The 19,752-nt window shown below is 30.0% G+C and overlaps 4 protein-coding genes across 6 annotated transcripts in view; 3 read left to right on the forward strand and 1 right to left on the reverse strand.

The window, feature by feature from the left end:
- Nucleotides 1-3,187: 3,187 nt before the first annotated feature.
- Nucleotides 3,188-5,833, forward strand: LOC130442496 (alanine--glyoxylate aminotransferase). 2 transcript variants are annotated; one of them, XM_056776656.1, is made up of 8 exons: nucleotides 3,188-3,339; nucleotides 3,414-3,621; nucleotides 3,682-3,874; nucleotides 4,030-4,195; nucleotides 4,258-4,413; nucleotides 5,087-5,182; nucleotides 5,304-5,549; nucleotides 5,615-5,833. In XM_056776656.1, the coding sequence occupies exons 2-8, from the start codon at nucleotides 3,469-3,471 to the stop codon at nucleotides 5,772-5,774; spliced, it is 1,170 nt and encodes a 389-aa protein (XP_056632634.1). In that variant the 5' UTR covers nucleotides 3,188-3,339; nucleotides 3,414-3,468; the 3' UTR covers nucleotides 5,775-5,833. The 2 variants fall into 2 exon arrangements, with proteins under 2 accessions (XP_056632634.1, XP_056632633.1); XM_056776655.1 differs by having other exon boundaries at nucleotides 3,240-3,621.
- A 351-nt stretch (nucleotides 5,834-6,184) lies between these two features.
- Nucleotides 6,185-6,921, forward strand: LOC130442756 (NADH dehydrogenase [ubiquinone] 1 beta subcomplex subunit 7). The gene is made up of 3 exons (XM_056777105.1): nucleotides 6,185-6,421; nucleotides 6,525-6,693; nucleotides 6,751-6,921. The coding sequence occupies exons 1-3, from the start codon at nucleotides 6,289-6,291 to the stop codon at nucleotides 6,845-6,847; spliced, it is 399 nt and encodes a 132-aa protein (XP_056633083.1). The 5' UTR covers nucleotides 6,185-6,288; the 3' UTR covers nucleotides 6,848-6,921.
- A 1,551-nt stretch (nucleotides 6,922-8,472) lies between these two features.
- LOC130443624 (phospholipase A-2-activating protein) lies at nucleotides 8,473-14,056 on the reverse strand. The gene is made up of 11 exons (XM_056778409.1): nucleotides 13,778-14,056; nucleotides 13,492-13,688; nucleotides 13,199-13,435; nucleotides 13,004-13,148; nucleotides 12,783-12,950; nucleotides 11,675-11,809; nucleotides 11,431-11,620; nucleotides 11,079-11,373; nucleotides 10,389-10,679; nucleotides 10,066-10,337; nucleotides 8,473-8,845 (listed from the first exon to the last, which is right to left on the reverse strand). Exons 1-11 carry the CDS (start codon nucleotides 13,909-13,911, stop codon nucleotides 8,531-8,533), a joined length of 2,379 nt encoding a protein of 792 aa, XP_056634387.1. The 5' UTR covers nucleotides 13,912-14,056; the 3' UTR covers nucleotides 8,473-8,530.
- A 251-nt stretch (nucleotides 14,057-14,307) lies between these two features.
- LOC130443625 (transmembrane protein 47) overlaps nucleotides 14,308-19,752 on the forward strand; it is a 50,628-nt gene continuing 45,183 nt past the window's right edge. For both annotated transcript variants that reach the window (XM_056778410.1, XM_056778411.1), the window contains exons 1-2: nucleotides 14,308-14,534; nucleotides 18,421-18,478. In XM_056778410.1, the coding sequence (XP_056634388.1) occupies nucleotides 14,518-14,534; nucleotides 18,421-18,478 (75 nt within the window). In that variant the 5' untranslated portion in view covers nucleotides 14,308-14,517. The remainder of the gene's footprint in view (nucleotides 14,535-18,420; nucleotides 18,479-19,752) is intronic.

A 19,752-nucleotide genomic window follows, 5' to 3' on the forward strand; every position in this document is an offset into this window, starting at 1 on the left:
ATATTTAGAAGTGATGTCAAATTAATTTTGTCACGGTAGTGTTACTAGCGCATCTAATGTAATAAGTGCAAATGGGGGACGTGACGAAATTTATAATAATACCTTTCTTTGTACATTTTTCAGATAAACTCGATAGTTGTATAAGGGGGAAACTAAAAAGGTCGTTAGATAATAGATTCAAATAATAACAATAACATTATATCAGATGGTGTTGAAAATATTTACGTTTTGTAAACTCAGTGAATAATACTTTTATACCTCTACGTATATAAAAGTTTTAAACATTCTAAAAGTGAATCATAAGTTGAACAGTTGCTTTGGATACAGAAACATATCAAAAGAAGTTTAAAGAATCTGAAGACTACAGCGAATTTGAAATAGATTCAAGATCCCCGCAATTTATAATTCAATATAAATAAGTTCAGTTGACGTTAAACAGATAATTCAATTTTTAGGTTATATAAACATTAACCATTGTGGGTCTATGGTTACTTCCAAGACACCGATCAGATGTAAGCTTGTGGTGGATAACAAAATAATACACCAGGAAATGCAATTTAAATATCTGGGAATCGAAATATCTGGACACAGGAACGTGGAGACGGAAGTAAGAAACCGAGCCACAAGAACCTCAAGAGCGCAGCATACCTAAATGACATAATCTGGCGGAATAAATACATTCGAATTGAAGCAAAAGCCCGCATATACAAGACCGCAATCAGACCTAGATTATCCTATGCAGCAGAGACCCGACCTGAGACCTCTAAAACGAAACAGATATTGGAGACTACAGAAATGAAAATAGTTCGAAGAAAAGCGGGAAGAACACTAATGGATAGAGAAAAAAGTGAAAACATAAGACGAACATGCGGGATAGATAACATCAATGACTGGGTACTGGATAGAAAGTTAAAATGGAATGAGCACATTGACCGCATGACGGAAGAACGAATTGTGAAAATATCAAGGGACAAATTACCAGCAGGACAAAGAAGCCTTGGAAGACCTAGGAAAAGATGGTGTGACAACCTCCCAGGTGACTGAGCAGAGGCAATGATGTGAAGAAAAACAGGCAATGATGCGTGTACACAGCAGGAAGAAGAAGAAGAATAAACATTAACATTTTTTTAGTAAATTTTCAATATTATAGCGTCTGTTTTTTGGGATACGCGTGGAATAATTTTCATTGACTAATTTGAAAAAGGAAAAACTATCAATGGCGAGTATTATGCGAAATTATTGCGTTTGAGCAAAGAAATCAAGCAAAAACGACTAAGAAAATATTGTTGTTTCATCAAGACACACATTCGTTATTGCAATGGCCAAAAGGTTGAATTGCTACATCATGCACCCTAATCGACAGATTTAGTCCCCTCGGATTATTTTCTGTTCCTAGTGGTCAAAGATTTTCCAATAATGAAGTTGCTATTTCGGCGTGTTAATTGAGGAACTTTACGATTCTTATTATAAAAAGGGTATCCAACGAATTTTTATGTTTTCTCGGGTCAGATACTTCTAGAACCATCCTCGTACATATATATATATATATATATATATATATATATATATATATATATATATATATATATATGTGTGTGTGTATATATATTTTCTCAGTGGTTACCCTCAACATGATATTAAGGTTTAAATCTTTGATCGTAATCGAATAAAAAATTAATCACAGTATATAAACCCCCTGTTAAGACCAATACGTAAAATTTAGACAATAAAAATTTTCAGTCACGACGATTCCTCACTATAAAATGAAATAAAAAGAGATGGCTACATTTTGCCAGCCTGGTCAGTCCAGGCAACAAAAATCAAAAAGTATTTTATGTGTCGTGAGTTACGATTTTAGTAAGGGAGCAAAATACGATCGATGTAGATTGTAGTTTTAGTTTTTTCGTAAAAACTAATCTCAAATTATAAAGTATAAAATTATTATTTCAATTAACACTTAATTGTGAAAATTTAGTCGTAAAATAAAAAATTAAAACGCGTACTTTTTGTATATAATTGGTAATAATTCCAATTGTTCGTTGCTACCATACTATAATGATGTAAAGGTAAATGGCTATCATGTAACCCATTACAAAAGATCCCATTATAATTCATGAAAATTATTTGAATAATGCGATGACAAAACAGATTAGGTGACAACTTGTAAGTGATACGATCGATATTTGTGATTAAGTTCAGTTCAATCCTTATATCGTATAGTCTTGGTATGCTATCTACACCTATAGAGAATTACGATGTTGTCGGATTTATTACTTTGAACGTAACACGGATTTTTAAACTAAAAAAAATATGTAGATATTTGGGATGTTGTTAATTCGTGTATAATAATAAATTCTAATATTTTCAATTAAAATTTAAACGACTCGTATAAACACGTTTCCTATTACCTAATCCGTAAGTTATCACCTGAGGTGATAGTAAAGACTCAGGTATCACAAACTAGGATCGTGAAACCCAAATATTTAATATTCGTTAAATATCTACACGCTCTTCTGATTTTATCACCGTTGATTAATGATTGACTTTGTAAATCTTCGATTAATTAATAAACTTTCGTTAGAATTTCATTATCATTGAACGTTTAACTTGATTTATGTGACGTAATTTTGAACCTCAAATATAAAATATATCATTTTAAACGTTTTTAGTGCTCGTATTTATGTTTTTCCATCTGAAAAAAATTAATTACTATTTATTTAGGCGATAGTTATCTTGATAAAAAAGTATGTAAACCGATTTATCAACAAATTACTTATTTTCATTTAAACGACTTGTTGTTTGTTCTAAATTTCAAAGTTTTATCAAATTTTATACTAAAATTTAAATTTGCTCTACTTCTTCCTACTTATTTATAAATATAGTAATCCTGAGGACATCTATTAGATATTTAGGAATTAATAAGTAACGACGATATCCACAAGAGGGCACCACCTTTCTATCCTCCATTGTTAGTCCTTCTTGTATTTCTACATACAAAATTAATTTTGTATAAATAAATTTAGGTTTACAAAAAAATCTATTGCAACGGCAAACACTGATCATTTAATCTATAAATGTCCATACACTATATATTTTATTTAATTAAACTTATCACTTTAAGCTTTCCATGACTATTATGTTTACAATTCAAAATAATAATAAACAAAGAAGGTTAATTTGATAATTTTGTTATCTGGTAATTTCAAGAAATAAATCAAGTAACAGTTAAATCTTAAATAATTGACATTCATCAGGAATAGTTAAGATAACATTAATTATATTCATAATTTAATATTTGTTTTATCCGTTCTAGAGTTAAAATTTGTTACCGTGACCGCTGTGAGTATAAAATGTATTTTCAATTTTTTTGCATAATCAAAATCAAACTTTTTCTTCAAATTTTAATAAAATAGGTTAATAAAAGAATACGCCGTATAAAACAAGACAAATTATTTAATTTGATTTACAATGGATATAATATCTCCACCCGATATTTTGAAAAGACCACTAATAGTACCACATAAAATACTCATGGGTGCCGGACCTGCTAATATTTCACCTAGAGTAATTCATTCAATGACAAATAGTATTTTAGGGCATATGAATTCAGAAATATTTCAAGTAAGTGCTTAAATAACACTTTTACACGCAAAATATCAGGATATTAATAATTATTTTCAGATAATGGATGAAATTAAAGCAGGTATCAAGTATATATTTCAAACAAAAAACGAGCTGTCTTTAGCTATAAGTGCAAGCGGACATAGTGGAATGGAAGCTATTTTAAGCAATCTCCTCGAACCTGGAGATGTTGTGCTGATCGCTACTAACGGAATTTGGGGTTTTAGAGCTGCAGATATGGCAAAAAGATACGGTATACATATCAAAAATTAAAATAAAACGAAATATACTAAAATAGTAGAAATAAAATAAAACTTTTTTATATAGTTTTATCGTTGATGTAACTGACTATATATCAGTTATTTTGGGTAATTTGATTCGTAATTTGTGTTTGTATTTTGTTTATAGATACCAAACCGATACAAATGATGGCCGATTATGGTGATAATTTCAGTTTAAATCAAATCGAAAACAATTTAAAAAAATATTCTCCAAAATTACTTTTTATAGTACAAGGTGAAACATCAACTGGAGTATACCAACCAATAGAAGGTATTGGAGATCTTTGTCACAAGTAAGAATATTCTTTAATACAAAAAAATAAATTCAATATAGGTAACAAATCTTTCGGTTTAGATATAATTGTCTGCTCGCTGTTGATACAGTTGCATCAGTAGCTGGTGTACCTTTCTTGATGGACAAATGGGGTGTCGATGCTGCTTATGCTGGTGTTCAAAAAGCTATTGGAGCGCCACCAGGTTTAACTATCATATCATTTAGTCCTAATGCTCAGTAAGTATAAACAAATGTGTTTATAATTCAATATAAGATTATTCAAAATCGTATTTAAGAAAAAAGACTGTACAAAAATTGATTATTATCCATGAATTTAAATAAATAACTTTCAGTTCCGATTATGATTAAGTCCAGCTCTAATATTTTGTCACTTCTCTTATTGTATTTTTAGTGGTGTGATTCAGGTTTTTTATTATAAACAGATAATAGAACTAAACGCACTATTTTAATTTCATTATAATTTCTTAATATCATAAAAATAATTATAAAATGACTATATACGTATATGCAATATATTAATAACTTATAACAAATTGAACTAAAGTAATTTCGATTTGTAAAAATTATTGTTGGATAGTCAAAACATTGATCGTGTAGTGGTAACTAAAATCGAACAAACACTAAAATTTGACATTGACGTTAAAAACATAATTCAATTTTTAGGTTATATAAACATTAATATTTTTTCAGTAATTTTTTAATATTTCGATAAAAGGTCCGATTGTATCCTAGCAGAAAAATTAGACAACAATGTATACGATTATAGATAAGTTATTTCGTACGTAATGCATAATGTAACAGTAAACGAGTTGAGATAAATTAGAGGTTTAGTCCTTTTCTGTTCACAATATGAAAGGAGCCAATAAATTCGTTCATATACTTTTTTCAGGAAAGTGATATTTGAAAGGAAAACACCGAGCAAAGTCTATTTTTGGGATATGAAAATTTTAGGTCAACAATGGAACTGTTATAATAATGTCCGACCGTAAGTTTTTACTCAAAGAAAATTTAAATATATATTTTCAGATCATTTTAGTTTACAAATCCTTCATATAATGTAATAGAATTATATAAGTCTGTTTATTTTAAAACTTTTGTGTATTCAGATATCATCATACCACATGTTCCACATTGCTGTGTAGTCTCCGTGAAAGCCTCGCTATAATAACTGAAGAAGGATTAGAAAATTGGCATAAAAAACATGATGAATGTTATAGAAGATTAAGAGATGGCATTGAAAAGCTCGGCTTGCATTTTTTTGTTAAAGATGAAAATAAAAGATTGAAAACAGTTACGTCAGTTGAAGTTACAGATTTTGATTGGAAAGAATTAATAACCTACGCCATGAATAAGTATGTAGTGAATTTATTGTAAATTGTCAAATTACATGAATTCTTATTTATTCTATTGTTTTAAGGTACAATGTTGAAATCGCAGGAGGATTGGGACCTACGGCAGGGAAAATTCTTAGAATAGGAGTAATGGGTTATAATGCTAATCCGAACACTGTGGATTATGTTCTGAAAGTTTTAAAAGAATCTCTGGAACACGCAAGAAGGCGATCTTCAAAATTGTGATCACATAATTTATTGATACTATTGTTATTTATCAATTTGAATAAAACTGTTTTACTATATCAATTTCGATTCAACGATTCCTACCCCAACGTATACATTAGATCTAGTTTCACGTTTTGTTTATTCGAAAGAATTATTTTATAAAGATAACCGATTAAGACTACGTCCATCTCTATTTCTTCATGTTGCAGCTTTATTAAATTTTAGTGGTGTGGTTCAGGCTTTTTATCGATATTTGATCATAGAAATAACGTTTTATTTGTATTATTACGAACTGAATAAATATATGAAAAACTAATCTAAATTACTTATATGAATATATTAAGCTGAATGACGTGAAATCGTAATTAGAAAATTTGGAAAAAATAATCATTTTGATAACTTTTTGTTCGGAACTACAAATTGAGCAAACCTCGATCTGGTGACTTTGACATCTTAAATGACATTACATAATAATATAACCCTATTTTTTGGTTTTATGAAGATTTTTTTCATATTTTGAGTCTATTTTACGATGGGCCAAACTTTTGGAAATACTTTTAACAACGGTATAAATTTATATTATCATCCCGAAATTACACCTAGTCCAAACGATGAACCAACTTTTGATCCTTTATACGGTTTCGAAAATGGTCGTAAACAAAGAGGTACGTTAAACTAATTTACCAATTCGTACAAATTAATAAATATAATTTCACATTGTTTTCAAATTTGTACATTCCTAATACTGAATCGTTTATATTTTATCAGTTATGATAGCTACAGAGGAGGAAATGAGGTCTGCGAAACTACCTCTAGAAGATAGGGATTATTGCGCACATTTATTATTAAAATTTCAAGCTTGCAGAAAAGAAAATTGGCCTTTTGTAGTGAAATGCCATCATGAAAAACACGACTTTCTTAATTGCAAATATGATGAGTGAGTATATGATTTTTTCAATTTTATCAATCATTACTTATCATTTGTATATTTTAGTTTTGTTATTCGAATGAAAGAATACGAACGTGAAAGGAGATTGAGAGTATTGAAACAAAAACAAAATTTATCAGAAGGTGGCAATGGAGAAGAGTGAATAAATATGTTAATTTATACAAAAAAGTAGTAAAATCGTTTGTGAATAAGTGTTAAATAAATAATAAGAATCAGGGTGTTTTTTTTAAATTAAATTGATATGGACAGTAAAATTTAGAATTTCTCCACTATTTAACACATTATTTTGAAAAAAATGCAGTGAAATGAGGGTTTTGAGCAAAAATTGATTCAAAGAAATATGAAAAGTAACATTATTATATGGCAAACCAAAATTTTAATTCATTCCAAACCCATTCATGATAAAATGGCATAGTTCTAGTAGTATTGTGTTCAGTCAAGGGTCATGTAGCATAAAGGCCCATCGTGCTCCACCTGACGTTACCAATTCAATGATTTTCAATCATATTTTGAAAAAATTACTGTACAAAATTATGAAATAATAAATAACTTTTAGATCCAATTATGGTTAAGTCCATCTGTAACATTTTGTCTCTCATTTTATTTTTAGTGGTGTAATTCAGGTTTCTTATTATAAACAGATTATAGAACAAAACACACTACTTTAATTTCATTATAATTTCTTAATATAGCATAAAAAGAATAATAAAATGACTATATACGTGTATGGAATATATTAATAACTTATAACAAATTGAATTGAAGTAATTTTAAATTGTTAAAATTATTGCTAGAAAGTCAGAACATTGATCTTGTAGTCGGAACTTAAATCAAACAAACATTAAAATTTGACATTGACGTTAAAATATAATCTAATTTTTAGGTATAGTAAAATTTAGACTTTCTCTTTTCAACACATTATTTTCAAAAAAATTGCAGTGAAATGAGGATTTTCTTGCAAAAATTTTGTTTTAAATCCATTTTGAGCCTATTTATAAAAAATGGCATAGTTCGAGTAGTGTTATGGTCAGCCAAGGGTCGTGAAGCATATAGACCCCTCGTGTTCCACTTGATTCTACCAAAGACCGATGTCCTTTGGGGAGCAAATCAGGTGCTTCGGCTTGAACCTTTTGATGTCATTAGGCAAGCTGCAAAGTTCGTCCAAGTTTTTGAACAGTTTGCTTGAAACTCACAAATGACGTGATCTGCAGTTTCATCCTCCTCTATGCACCAAACATACTCTGGATAACCCGTGATGCGAGGATTGCATCTTAGATGACCATATCCGATTAAAAGTCCAGTCACTGGTCGGATTTCGCGACTAGGTATTTAATCAGAGCAGTAGTTTGGTAAGATAAGCAGAGCGTCCATTTATGTATATTCGTTTGTTTCATATCAACACTTTTAGCTACACCAAAAATGGGTTCTAGACCCACTGATCCCAGTCTGGCGATTTAGTCTCGTCATTTCCAGATTTTGTAGGACTTTCTTGCCCTAATATTGAGCACACCCTTTGTATAGGAGCTCTGCTCCGGCCAAGCCATTCATTTTGGAGCCGTGTGTATCAGGTGGCTCAATTATTTAGTATAGCAGGCTTGGAGTTACCAGTCCGTTGTTATCTTTCAGTAATTATCATATTATTGATGTTCACAGGTAACTTCCCATTAAAATGATTGGACATTGAACCTTGGTCTGCGTCCAGTTTTTCCTCAAAATATGTTTTTATTTGGACTCCCCTTGTATTGAAAGGTTGAAAATAAACTCAAATTATATCAAAGCAAACATTTATTTTTTTCTTATACACTCCCAAATAATAAAAAAATAATTATAATATATTGAGTAATTCTTTAACACAATTCATTCTCTTATTTTCTATATCCGTTTGACTTGAAAACGAATGTAAGTGTAAAGTAGAAATAAAATTAGAGTTTTCTTGCACCTTGGCCTTCACCATCAATTTGTACACGTTGGCGCGCGTTATCAAAGTTCCCAAAGCAACGTACGCCCTAAAATGCGCTTCTGATTCAGTTAATTTTGTAACGAGATCAGGTATCACTTGAGCCAATACCGTTATACCGATTTCGTCATTGCGTTTAACTACTAGTATCGTTAAATTCAATAACGTCGTCGCTAAGGCAATCTAAAAAGCATAATCAAACGCATTTCAATTAATTATTAAAAATGGTCGAGAAGTATATGTAATGTATGCAATGAGAAAACGGCAAAATTACCGTACGGTGAAGGCGAGACTTAATAGAATTGGAAAATGATTGTATTACTGCATTTCTTATCATCAATTCGTATATTCTTTGGATATTTATAATTAATATTTCAAATTTTCGACTAAAATGATTGAAAAAATATGTGCGACAATTATATTGTCAAATACAAACATATAATGAGTCTTTTGCAAGTAGTGAACGGCAAAACTGCCGTACGGTGTAAGCGAGACTTAACATAATAAGAAAATAATTGTTTTACTGTGTTTTTTATCATCGATTCATAAATTTTTCGGATTCTAATCACAAAAAATCCAAATTTTTGACTAAAACAATTGAATAAATATATGTGCAACAATCATATTGTCAAATATAATCAATTTATTCAAAATAATGAAAAAAATTACACTTCTGCAAAGAAACTGCAAAACTACCGTACGGTGTAGGCGAAGAATTAACATAATTTTGAAATGATTGGTTTATTGCGATTTTTCTCATAGATCCATGAATTTTTCGGATTCTATCACAAAAAATCCAAATTTTTAACCAAAACAATTGAAATTATATATGCAACAATCATATTGTCACACACAAACAATAAACTGAAAATGAGTCTTTTGCAAGTAGTAAAGTCAAAACTGCCGTGTGCACAGACGTTAAATAAATTACTTAATCGTATTTTGTAATCACCAGACATAGTTATTTCCTTTAGAACTAGTTTTTGCTTATATTGTATCTTTAACCTTTTTAGTAGTTCAGTTTATATCATCAGTGTAGAATTTCCTTCTAATCTGAATAGTTGTAACTTTGTTGAAGAAATAATTTTTTAAAAAAGCTTTTTTTAAGTGTGAAAAATTAAGTTATACATACTCAAAATGAACCATTTGCAAATAGTAAACGGCAACGGTAAAACTGCCGTACGGTGTAGACGCCACTTAACAAAATTATAAAATTATTGTTTTACTGCAATTTCATATATTTTTAGTTTAATTATACCTAAATTCATATTGTTTGCATCCAAAAAATAAAAATATGAATCTGAAAGGTGAATTAGACAAAAACCAAATAAAATAATGATGATAGAACTAAATATTGACAAGCAATAGAAACAAATTTGATAATTAAAGTGATTTCTACTTACCTGACAGTTTTTGTTGAGGTTATTCAATGATGTAAAATTTTCTAATATATCGAACCGATTATTGAACACTAAATCCTCTCCGGTTTCGTGTAAACACAAATTAGTCATTGTCCTAAGAGCAATAATCATATTATTGATTATTTTACAATCACTGTTAGTGTACGATTTGATTTTTTCGAATATAACACCATTATTCACTGTCGATATCAATTCATTATTCACTTTATTCCTCACCGCTAATCTTATAACATCCAAAACCGGAAATATTATATCTAAAAATAAACAAAATACATCACATTTTTTTTCGTAAAACAAATACTCACCATCAGGCCATTCTAATAACTTAAATAAAATATCGACGGTATTTCCATCAGTAGGTGGATTACAACACAAATCAACTACTTGTTCAAGATCCGTATCTTGTAATTTATCCCCGTCGCCACATTTTTCGTTAAATTCCTTCAATTTCCTTAAAATAACCTTGGAATCTCCTACGTCGAAGGAATGATAGGATTTAACGGGAAAAAAATTCGATTTCGACTCCGAATTAGACGCCGTAGATCGACCAGCTGTTTGTTGCAATCTACTTCCGGATGTCGAATAACTACTTCCACCTATAAAAGTTGGAAAAATTGCTCACAAATTTGATTAAATTGAAGAAAACTTTCAAACAACCCCCGTAAATTATCAATATTTTCATAATTGTCAAATCTATTACATGTAATTTGGAATTTATAATCAGATTATCATTCAATTGCAACAAAATCAATGTTCTTGTACAAATTTTGATTCTTGTTATATTCAAACACACTGTATATTAAAGAAAAAGTATGATGAAACTCCTATTGTTTTAACCAAGTCACAATAACGATCAATTTTAGACAACCCTGACATTGATTAACATTTATTTTCAGTTTTTTTTTCTAATATAACTTTAATACCAATAAATTTTAAAAATATTAATCTATGATACATATAAACAAACATCCTGTATTAAAAACTATATTACTTACCTGTAAATGGATCCAAATTGACTCCGGTTTGTCCCTGGTTATTAGCACCGTAATTCGGAGTGTACCTCGATCCTCCAGTAAAAGGATCCTGGTATTCAGTACTAACAGATGGTACGTACTGCTCATTACTATTTTTCAAAATAAAATCCACAACTTGTTCTAAATATTCCGCGGGTAGCATATGTTTAGCTAAAAATTTGTGGGCACATTGATAAGGATCGTCTCCTCTGTTAAAAGGTAATTTTAATGGTGGTTTACCATCTTCTACATCCACGGAAAATACAAAATCGTAATACTAAAAAAGAATTTAAAAAATTTGAACAAATAAATAAAATTATCGTTAGTTACTAACTTGTCCTTTATACATCGTTTTTCCAGTTTCATCTTTATCCTTTCCACCCAGGACATCACCAACTTTATCCCAACGACTATTTTCTCCATCCTCTATCCACGTATAAGCAAACACACTGTTACCATCTCTGATCATTTTCATTTGACCATTCCTTTTACCCGGTTCATATAGAGCTTCCGTTCCCGGTAAACTAAAATACATTTTAGTATCGGTGTTTGCTTATACCAACATTTTTATTACTCACTCTGATACTTTTACACCCCCTATTTCTTGTAAAGCCTGTTTTTTCAAAGCGTTTACTTCTTCCGTAAATTTTAGTAGATTTGTTTCGTCTACAACTCGAGATTCATCCAAAGTAAAAATTCTTATTATACCATCGCTGAAAGTATTATATTTTTCATATTTTCTTTAATTAATTTTGATTTTCGTCCTACTACAATACTACAATTGCTTCTCTTTAATTAGTCTGCAGCTTTGAAAGTAAAATCTTTGGAGTAACTTCAAACTGACAATTGATAAACATAATCTCTCAAGATTACAGATTCACTACTAATGTTCTTTTGAACCATACAGTGTTGCCAACTACGAGCGACAGAAATTCTTCAAAATGGTATTGAAATATTTCATGTTATTTTCACTTCTTAGATATTTTTATATGTTTTTCGCGATGGTTTATTCTATTTTTAATTCTATTTTGATAGCAAATCAGTTTAAAACAAGTAAAAATTTGACATATCAAAATACATACTTTAATAAATAACGAAATTATGTTAAAGTGACTAATTTTTACTTGTAATTTTAACGGATTTTGTACTAATAGAGATTTAAAATAATGATAAATCAACATGAAAAACAGATAAAATATTTCATTAAACAATTTTTTAATAAAAATGACGATAGAGATGCGGCGTTTTTTATTACTTCATATAAACTTAACTAAATGTAATAAAAATTAATTCGTAAATTTTCTGCTAAATGTACAAATTCTACTTGTATATCTTCAAAGTAAATTCAGATTAAAAAATCTTCAAATTGAAGTAAATTCTATATTTATAGCAACACTGGTAAGCATTATGTCTTTTGATCATTATGGAATATGAATTCTTCTTTTTTATCTTCATTAACTGTTTTATGTGACAGATAGAGACCAATAACTTAACCCAACTTTACACAGAGGTGAAGATTTCAAATGTCATTTACCTTTTAAACAGGGTCGTAGCAAGACTTATTTAACAAGTTCATAATAAAAATAGTTGAAAATATTATTGAAAAACTCATTATCAGATTGATTTATATTATATTTTGTAATTAATAATAAAATCAATTTAAATAGTAGAAAATTCTATTCTAACCTTGATCCGGTTACAATGTCACCATTAGATAAACACGCCACCGCCCAAATTGACTGCGCTGGTAATTCAATTGTGCATCTATCTTCGTTATTTTGCCAAAATTTCACAGTTCTATCTTCGTCCGAAGTTACAAAACTATCCATACCATGAGGCCTACACCTGTACATACTAAAAAAAATTCAAATTAACAATTAAATCATCGTTAATTGACCCGTAATTACCTGTAGATGAAATTATTATGACCGTAAAGAGTATTAATATTTTCACAATCGTAATTCCATATTTTTATGGAAGCATCATTGGATACGCTCATAAAATACTTTAATTCCGGAAAATCTTCCAAACACCTCACAGCTTCAGCATGACCTATGGATAAATTACAGTGTGAATCGAATAAATCAGAAATTAGTACTTACCTGATAAAGTACTCAATTTTTGCCCCTCCGGTGACCAAACTCCTATAGTTTTATCCGCAGATGCAGTTAAAACTCTACCATCGCTAATTTGTCTCACGTGCCAAACGGCGGCAGTGTGACCTGTGAATGTTTGAACTGGTTTTGAAGTAGATGTTGATAAACACCAATATTTCGCTGTATTATCCCAAGAAGCGCTCAAAAACGTGTTTACACCATTCCCTTTGGTTATAGCACATACTATAATATAAAAGAAAGACAATCAAAACACAAATTCGTATATTATAACAACTTACTTGTGTTTAAATGTTCTTCTTTTATAGCGTATGTATGGAATGGTTCACCAGGTTTGTAAATTAAAATATTTTTATCATAACCTCCTGTAATAACTAAACCATCGGGGTATTCTTTAGTTGGTTCTAAATATAGTACGCTACCGACGAAATTTTCGTGGCCTTTATATGTCATTACATCTTGATATACATTTTGAAGCCTAATAAGTTTAATATATTTCTAGATATATTTAAAAAAAAGTCTTTACCCGTATTTTAGATACTTTGATATTAAAAAGTTTCTACTCACGGATTGTATTTCCAGTATTTTGTAGTTCGGTCTCTTGACGCGCTTATAATATCGTTACTTTCAGTTATTGCTAAAGCACGCACATCCATTGAATGACCATAAAGAGAGGCACTCAATTTAAATTGTTTCGACATTTTACTATAAATTAACTCAAACGAAACGCAATTATCAATTTAATTTTAATCCCTTATAATGAAACTTAACTATTTTATACAAATCACTTTCAATACTTTTTTGGTTATTTAGCGGCTGTCATTGATACAATAGCATAGATGATTTAAAAGCATAGAGAAATTTAATTTCATTTGACTATAAAAGATGGCGCAAAAAAATAATAAACCGAATTATAATTTATATAAAAAACGTAGATTTTTTTCTCAAATTGTAAATATGTACTTTCAAAATTTATTAAAACATATAATGACTTAAAACTATTGTAATATACTTCTATTTTAAAACGAAAACTGCTGTACTATTATTGAGCTTTACTTCTTTGCTGCTTGGTGGCAGCATTGGGCAGCTGGTCAAAGTTTTGACATTTAATGGTCCAGATTGTGCTTCGGCATTATACTTCCAAACAAATGACAAATGTTAGATCACTAACATAAGAAAAAAATTGTATTATCTCATTATTTATCGCTAAACTGTACCGCGAACCCGTTGTATTATCGCGTTTATAGTCTGTGTTGTGTTTTATCAGTGATTTGACAGTGTTTTTGTTGTTTATTGATCTAATAACTATGTCCTATTATAATGGGTAGGTAATTATTTTTACCTAATAAAATTTATGAGTGACGAATCAAAAAATTTATAGGAATCTAGTAAACGCCAAATTATTATTAAAAGTAATTTTATTGGATAGTTACTAAATGAATCAAAATATATTTTTATTTTACTTTAGCAGACCTTATTTGTCTTTGTTAATTTTTATCGGTAAATAATATTCGAAATAGCGTTTTATTTAATTTAAATATTAATTTTATTGATACTTGAATACTTAATTATGTCTATAACTTTTGTAGGTCAAGCATTTAAATGTCATTTAATTCAATTTGTACAGGTTGAATCACTAGAATCGTTACTTGTTAATTGTAAAATATAAAAACATGTAAACTTATAGGGGTTTTCGAAAAAATATATTCCATATTATTTGTATCTTATTAAAAAATTACGTATATTAATAGGAATATAAAATTTTGAAATTACATCGAAATTTTAGTTATTTGCTTTGGGACGTATTAACGGTATCAATTTTTTTTTAATATCTTCAAATCCCTCGTAAAATGAATCTGTGACATTTCCTATCGATAATTAAATAATGAAATTTGTTTATCAAGCGTACATAAAAATTGCATTAGTAAGCTGTTAATGTATTCAGCGGTGATGTTATTATTTATATAAAAATATTTATAACATTGAGTAATATTCCTTCTTATAGTTGAGTCATTAGATGGCGATTTCAGTGGTTTGTTTGTTTGTACTTCTGTATTTTAAATACGTGAAATTAAAATTTATTATTCACCCTAAACTAAATAATTAATTATTCCGATGGTAATAAATACGTAGATTTTTAATCTAAACGTATATCCCGCTCTCGTAAATATGGTTTATATTAGACCCTACTACCCTTACCTTCATCAACTTTTCATTTCGAAAAAGGGCTTCATTTGAAAAATCTCGTTATTTATGTGCCAGTGCAGTTACTCAACGAACTTTTCGTATTTTTCCACTTGAAAAACATCGGTTATAAAGCTTTCTATACCCTCAATGGGTACCTTCTATAAATTATTGTAGAATAAAATTATAAAACGTGCTTTTCCATTTCATCCACAGAATCGGATTCACTAGTAATAATTCTCCATATCTCTTAACTAACAAATTACTTCGCTTTTATTTTTGTTTTAACTATCAAAAATTTACAGATAAATTCCAAGATTAGTTTATATATTAAAGACTTCGAAACTGTATTGAAAATTCTATTATATTTTTAAAACAAAGCTTAAAATCTACTATACGTGAATCCGGTCCTGTAAAAAGGGGCGGTAATAACTGTCAAATTCCAGAAACGTGATCCTTAGTGGGATGTATTTGTTTTTGCGATTAACAGACACTTAAGTGTTAAAAACGGCATAAGAAACAAAACACTTTTTATACTGGGTATCCCAATAACAATGACTATCGATTTTAGAAACTTTTAAATAGAAAATTAATATAAAAATAGATCTATATCTAATTAACTTAACCTAACAATAATTTGACGGAACCGTAATTCCAGATCTAAAAAATATTAACAGGTTGATGGTGGCAGAAGGTGATGTTTTGTGTTGGTATTACTAGGAATATATCAATGTCCTTGGAACGTTTTTATGAATTCCCATGGAAATTTCATAAGCTAATTTTTAATGATACGAATTTAAATGTAAATTATAAGGATCGAAAAAGTATTCGAACCCTTTGAAGAATCTACGAAACTTCGAAATTCATACCGGAGTGGAATTATTCGATGTTTTGATGAACTAATCTCAAGTTTTTCACTTCTCAAACAACTCTAGACGTTTGGGGCGACACTCTACAGGCGTACGATGTATAGTTGAAGTATTCCCAGTCTCGGGGAAACGAATTTAAAAACAGTTGAAATATCTCACAAACTTAATTATTGATGTACTATACAGGGTTATATCAAAAGTTACCTATTTAATATAGAAACGTAAAATTTTGTACCCATAAACATTTTTATTTTTCAATATATTATTCTAACGTATACGTCTAATGAAAATTATTTTCTTCAAGTGAAATTTTAAGGTTATAAAACAAAAAAGTCGTAAGTCGACGGGAGAAAGATGTGGTAGGGAAAATTATATATTGATAAGACAAAGGTCGGCATAAGTGAGGTAAAAAATTAGTATGTTCGTGCTTCAAACAGTTTAACGTACCGGGCTCTGTTGGCGACGCGCCGCGTTCCGACCGGTATCTATAACAACTAACTTCATTCTATCAAGTTTACCCTCTCCTTCACATGCTCCACGAGGATGATTTCGATCGCACATTGAAACTGGTACTCCTCACGTCTTCATTGAAAAAGAATTAAACCTGTCCGGGGTGTGTGTGTGTGGGCAGGTACGTGACGGGCCAAAGTAACGTTAATTTTTGATAATAGATAGGCAGACGAGGATTCGTTGAATGGCCCGCTTGGTCATATGAACTGATATCCTGTGATTTTTTTCTATGGGGCTTTCTCAAGGACCGCGTTTTTGCGAAAGGACCACGCGTCCTTTCCGATTTCCTTTTTCCTTTTTTTTTATAATTTATTTTAATAAATTTATTTTGATGCTTTTTGCCCTCGATTTTTAATCATCCCACTCTTACTTTATAAGTATATTTACATCAATTCCAGATCTTTCGTTTTTTTGTTTTGCAGATATAATCGAACTAATTTTCATTTTCCAAGTGCAGTATTAAAAAATTCGATTTTTCAACTATCGAAATTAATTCCAATTACTTCGAAAATAATGGATTGAAGTTGTTCGAATTTGACACTACCTACTTAAAAACTTAATAAAATCTATTTTAAATTGCTAAGTTTATAGCACAAGAAAACACTTCGATAACGGACGAATTTTCCTTTAAATGTAATAAAGTTTCTAACCCAATTTCTTTATCTACCTACCTTCCAGCTATTATCCCTTTTATACAGACAGAATCGAGAAACGGGAGCGGGAATTATCTAATTATGATAAAATTTGGGCATCGTTTTGAAATGTTTAAAAGTTACAAAAGCTGTAACCAAAAAAGAAAAAAAAACAAAGCGTGTATTCAAAAACTGATATCCTTTTATGACATTTCAGTCATTAAATTGTTATAATAATTACAGAATCTGTTTAACAACAAAGAAATGGGCAAAGATATTTACGCGTTGGTATGTACTAGATGGTATAAGAGACAATTATCTCTAACTATTTATAAATTCTTCATTTTTTGATCTTGCAATATGAGATTATGAATTTTCGAATATGAATACTCCATTTGAATGAGTATCTAAGCTAAGACGTCATCTCCACGCCATGGGCATCACGGACGATCTCGAGTGCCGTTGGTGAACGAAATCGAAGACCAAGTTATCTGCTAGTGCCATGAATTCACTAGAGCGTTGTTTAAACACCTGGACAAGACTAGTGATATATCTGAAGGCTCAACGACTTCCTGGACGACCACAACTTCGAACTATGAACGCTTTTAAAGATCTAAGACACCATCTCCACGCCATGGGCATCACGGACGATTCGGGGTGCCGTTTGTGACCGAAATCGAAGACCAAGTTATCTGCTAGTGCCATGAATTCACTAGAGCGCGGTTTAAATACCTGGGAAAACCTCAAAACTTGCTTAATTATATATGAAGGCTCAACGGAAGAGGAAGAACTCTAAAAAGAACGCGACAAAGAAGATGGGAAAATGAGACGGCGAAAGCACAGTGGACAAAATGCCTAATAGGCATCGAACACCTTACAAATGACTACTTCCTAAGCTAATTTTTGTGAGGATATGCGCAAACGATAATAACGAATTTAATCTGTAATTTACTAGTAGTTCGATTTTTTTTTCAACGAATATCTGAATATTTTCACGATAAACGTTTCGTTTCAGAAACGTGTCGCAGCCGACGACAACTGTAGAAACTGTCACCATAAAAAGACCATTAAAGGTAAGTGGACAAATAGTTTTTTAATCATGTATACGTTAGTTGGAAACATTAGGTTCTCAAAGGACTTTCAGTCTAAGTGCTCCCTGCGATTTGTTTATAAAAATTGGAATAAGGAAGCGTTCCAGTATTTCGATCGGACTGTACTGATCGACAATAAAAATCGTAAGGCATTTGTTTGAACCCTTCTAGAGTAGGACAACCTCACAAGACGTGGTGGAAACATGCACGATCTTATGTCTAGCTGACTAGGTACATAACTTGGTTAGAGTTTGAAGGATTGGGATCTCCAAGTCTTCCTCGACTCTTGTATAACTTCGTTTATATGTTATACAACCTTTTCTTTGTTTATGAAACTCACTGTTAGATTGTAAAAAGAGAAAGTACAACCCGTCATAAAAGAAGAGCTAATTGATATTTAAAGTGATTTTTTTATACTTTCTGTGAGGCATGTTTATTATATATAAACTATAACTATTGTCAATATATACGATTTAAAAAACGTGAAACTATTTTTTTGGTTCTATAAATGTAAAATATAAAAACCTCACGTGTTACAATTATTTAAAAGCAATTCATTCTTGTGTTACTACAAAAATTTTTTTTGTCGACCAGTGTAATTATTGATGACAGATTTTGAAAAGCTTTACAGCATAACAACATAAACAAATTAAGTCGCTTGCAATTTTGGTATGTACGACAAATGTTTATTTATTTATTCATTCGTTCTTCAAGAAATGTTTCGATGCGTTTTAATAAATAATTACAATTTATGATAATTTTTTTGATAATGTCTCTTTGTAGCAAACGGTTTCCTTGACATGTACTAAAAATCTAAATATCTTCTAAATCATAAATTTTATCGAGTTAAATAGACTATCTTTTTTTTAATCGATTAAAAAATTAATTCTTCCTATTTTTATATTGTACAGGTTGTCCTTGTAAAAGTTATCCATTGGGTATACGAATTGATAATTTAATAATATTAGGTGGTTAGGTTAGGTTACGTTGAATATTTTTAATAATGTATATCCTAACCGAAATCATATAACAATATCAACTGTTAGGAAATTAGTAAAAAAAATTTAACGAAACTGATTCGGTGCAAGATTTAACCAAATCAAGGCGCAGAAAAACTGCATCAACTAAAAACGAATCTTTGTTAGAAAACGATCCAAATTTAAGTACTAGACAAATATTCAAGGGATTTAATATTTCGCAAACAAATCCATTCATAAAAAGTAACGTTGATTCAAGAGTTTGATTTTGATAGACGT

Source organism: Diorhabda sublineata, chromosome 4, assembly GCF_026230105.1.
Source record: "Diorhabda sublineata isolate icDioSubl1.1 chromosome 4, icDioSubl1.1, whole genome shotgun sequence".
Taxonomy (NCBI): Eukaryota; Metazoa; Arthropoda; class Insecta; order Coleoptera; family Chrysomelidae; genus Diorhabda; species Diorhabda sublineata.

Bases quoted from the DNA above. Each gene is read 5' to 3' on its own strand.
- LOC130442496 (XM_056776656.1), top strand. From the start codon at position 3,469: ATGGATATAATATCTCCACCCGATATTTTGAAAAGACCACTAATAGTA. The intron at 3,622-3,681 runs GTAAGTGCTTAA...AATTATTTTCAG, and splicing joins TGAATTCAGAAATATTTCAA to ATAATGGATGAAATTAAAGC. The intron at 5,183-5,303 runs GTAAGTTTTTAC...TTGTGTATTCAG, and splicing joins TGTTATAATAATGTCCGACC to ATATCATCATACCACATGTT.
- LOC130442756 (XM_056777105.1), top strand. From the start codon at position 6,289: ATGGGCCAAACTTTTGGAAATACTTTTAACAACGGTATAAATTTATAT. The intron at 6,422-6,524 runs GTACGTTAAACT...ATATTTTATCAG, and splicing joins AAATGGTCGTAAACAAAGAG to TTATGATAGCTACAGAGGAG. The intron at 6,694-6,750 runs GTGAGTATATGA...TGTATATTTTAG, and splicing joins CTTAATTGCAAATATGATGA to TTTTGTTATTCGAATGAAAG.
- LOC130443624 (XM_056778409.1), bottom strand. From the start codon at position 13,911: ATGTCGAAACAATTTAAATTGAGTGCCTCTCTTTATGGTCATTCAATG. The intron at 13,436-13,491 runs GTAAGTTGTTAT...TTTATATTATAG, and splicing joins AGAAGAACATTTAAACACAA to TATGTGCTATAACCAAAGGG. The intron at 11,374-11,430 runs GTTAGTAACTAA...ATTCTTTTTTAG, and splicing joins AAACGATGTATAAAGGACAA to TATTACGATTTTGTATTTTC.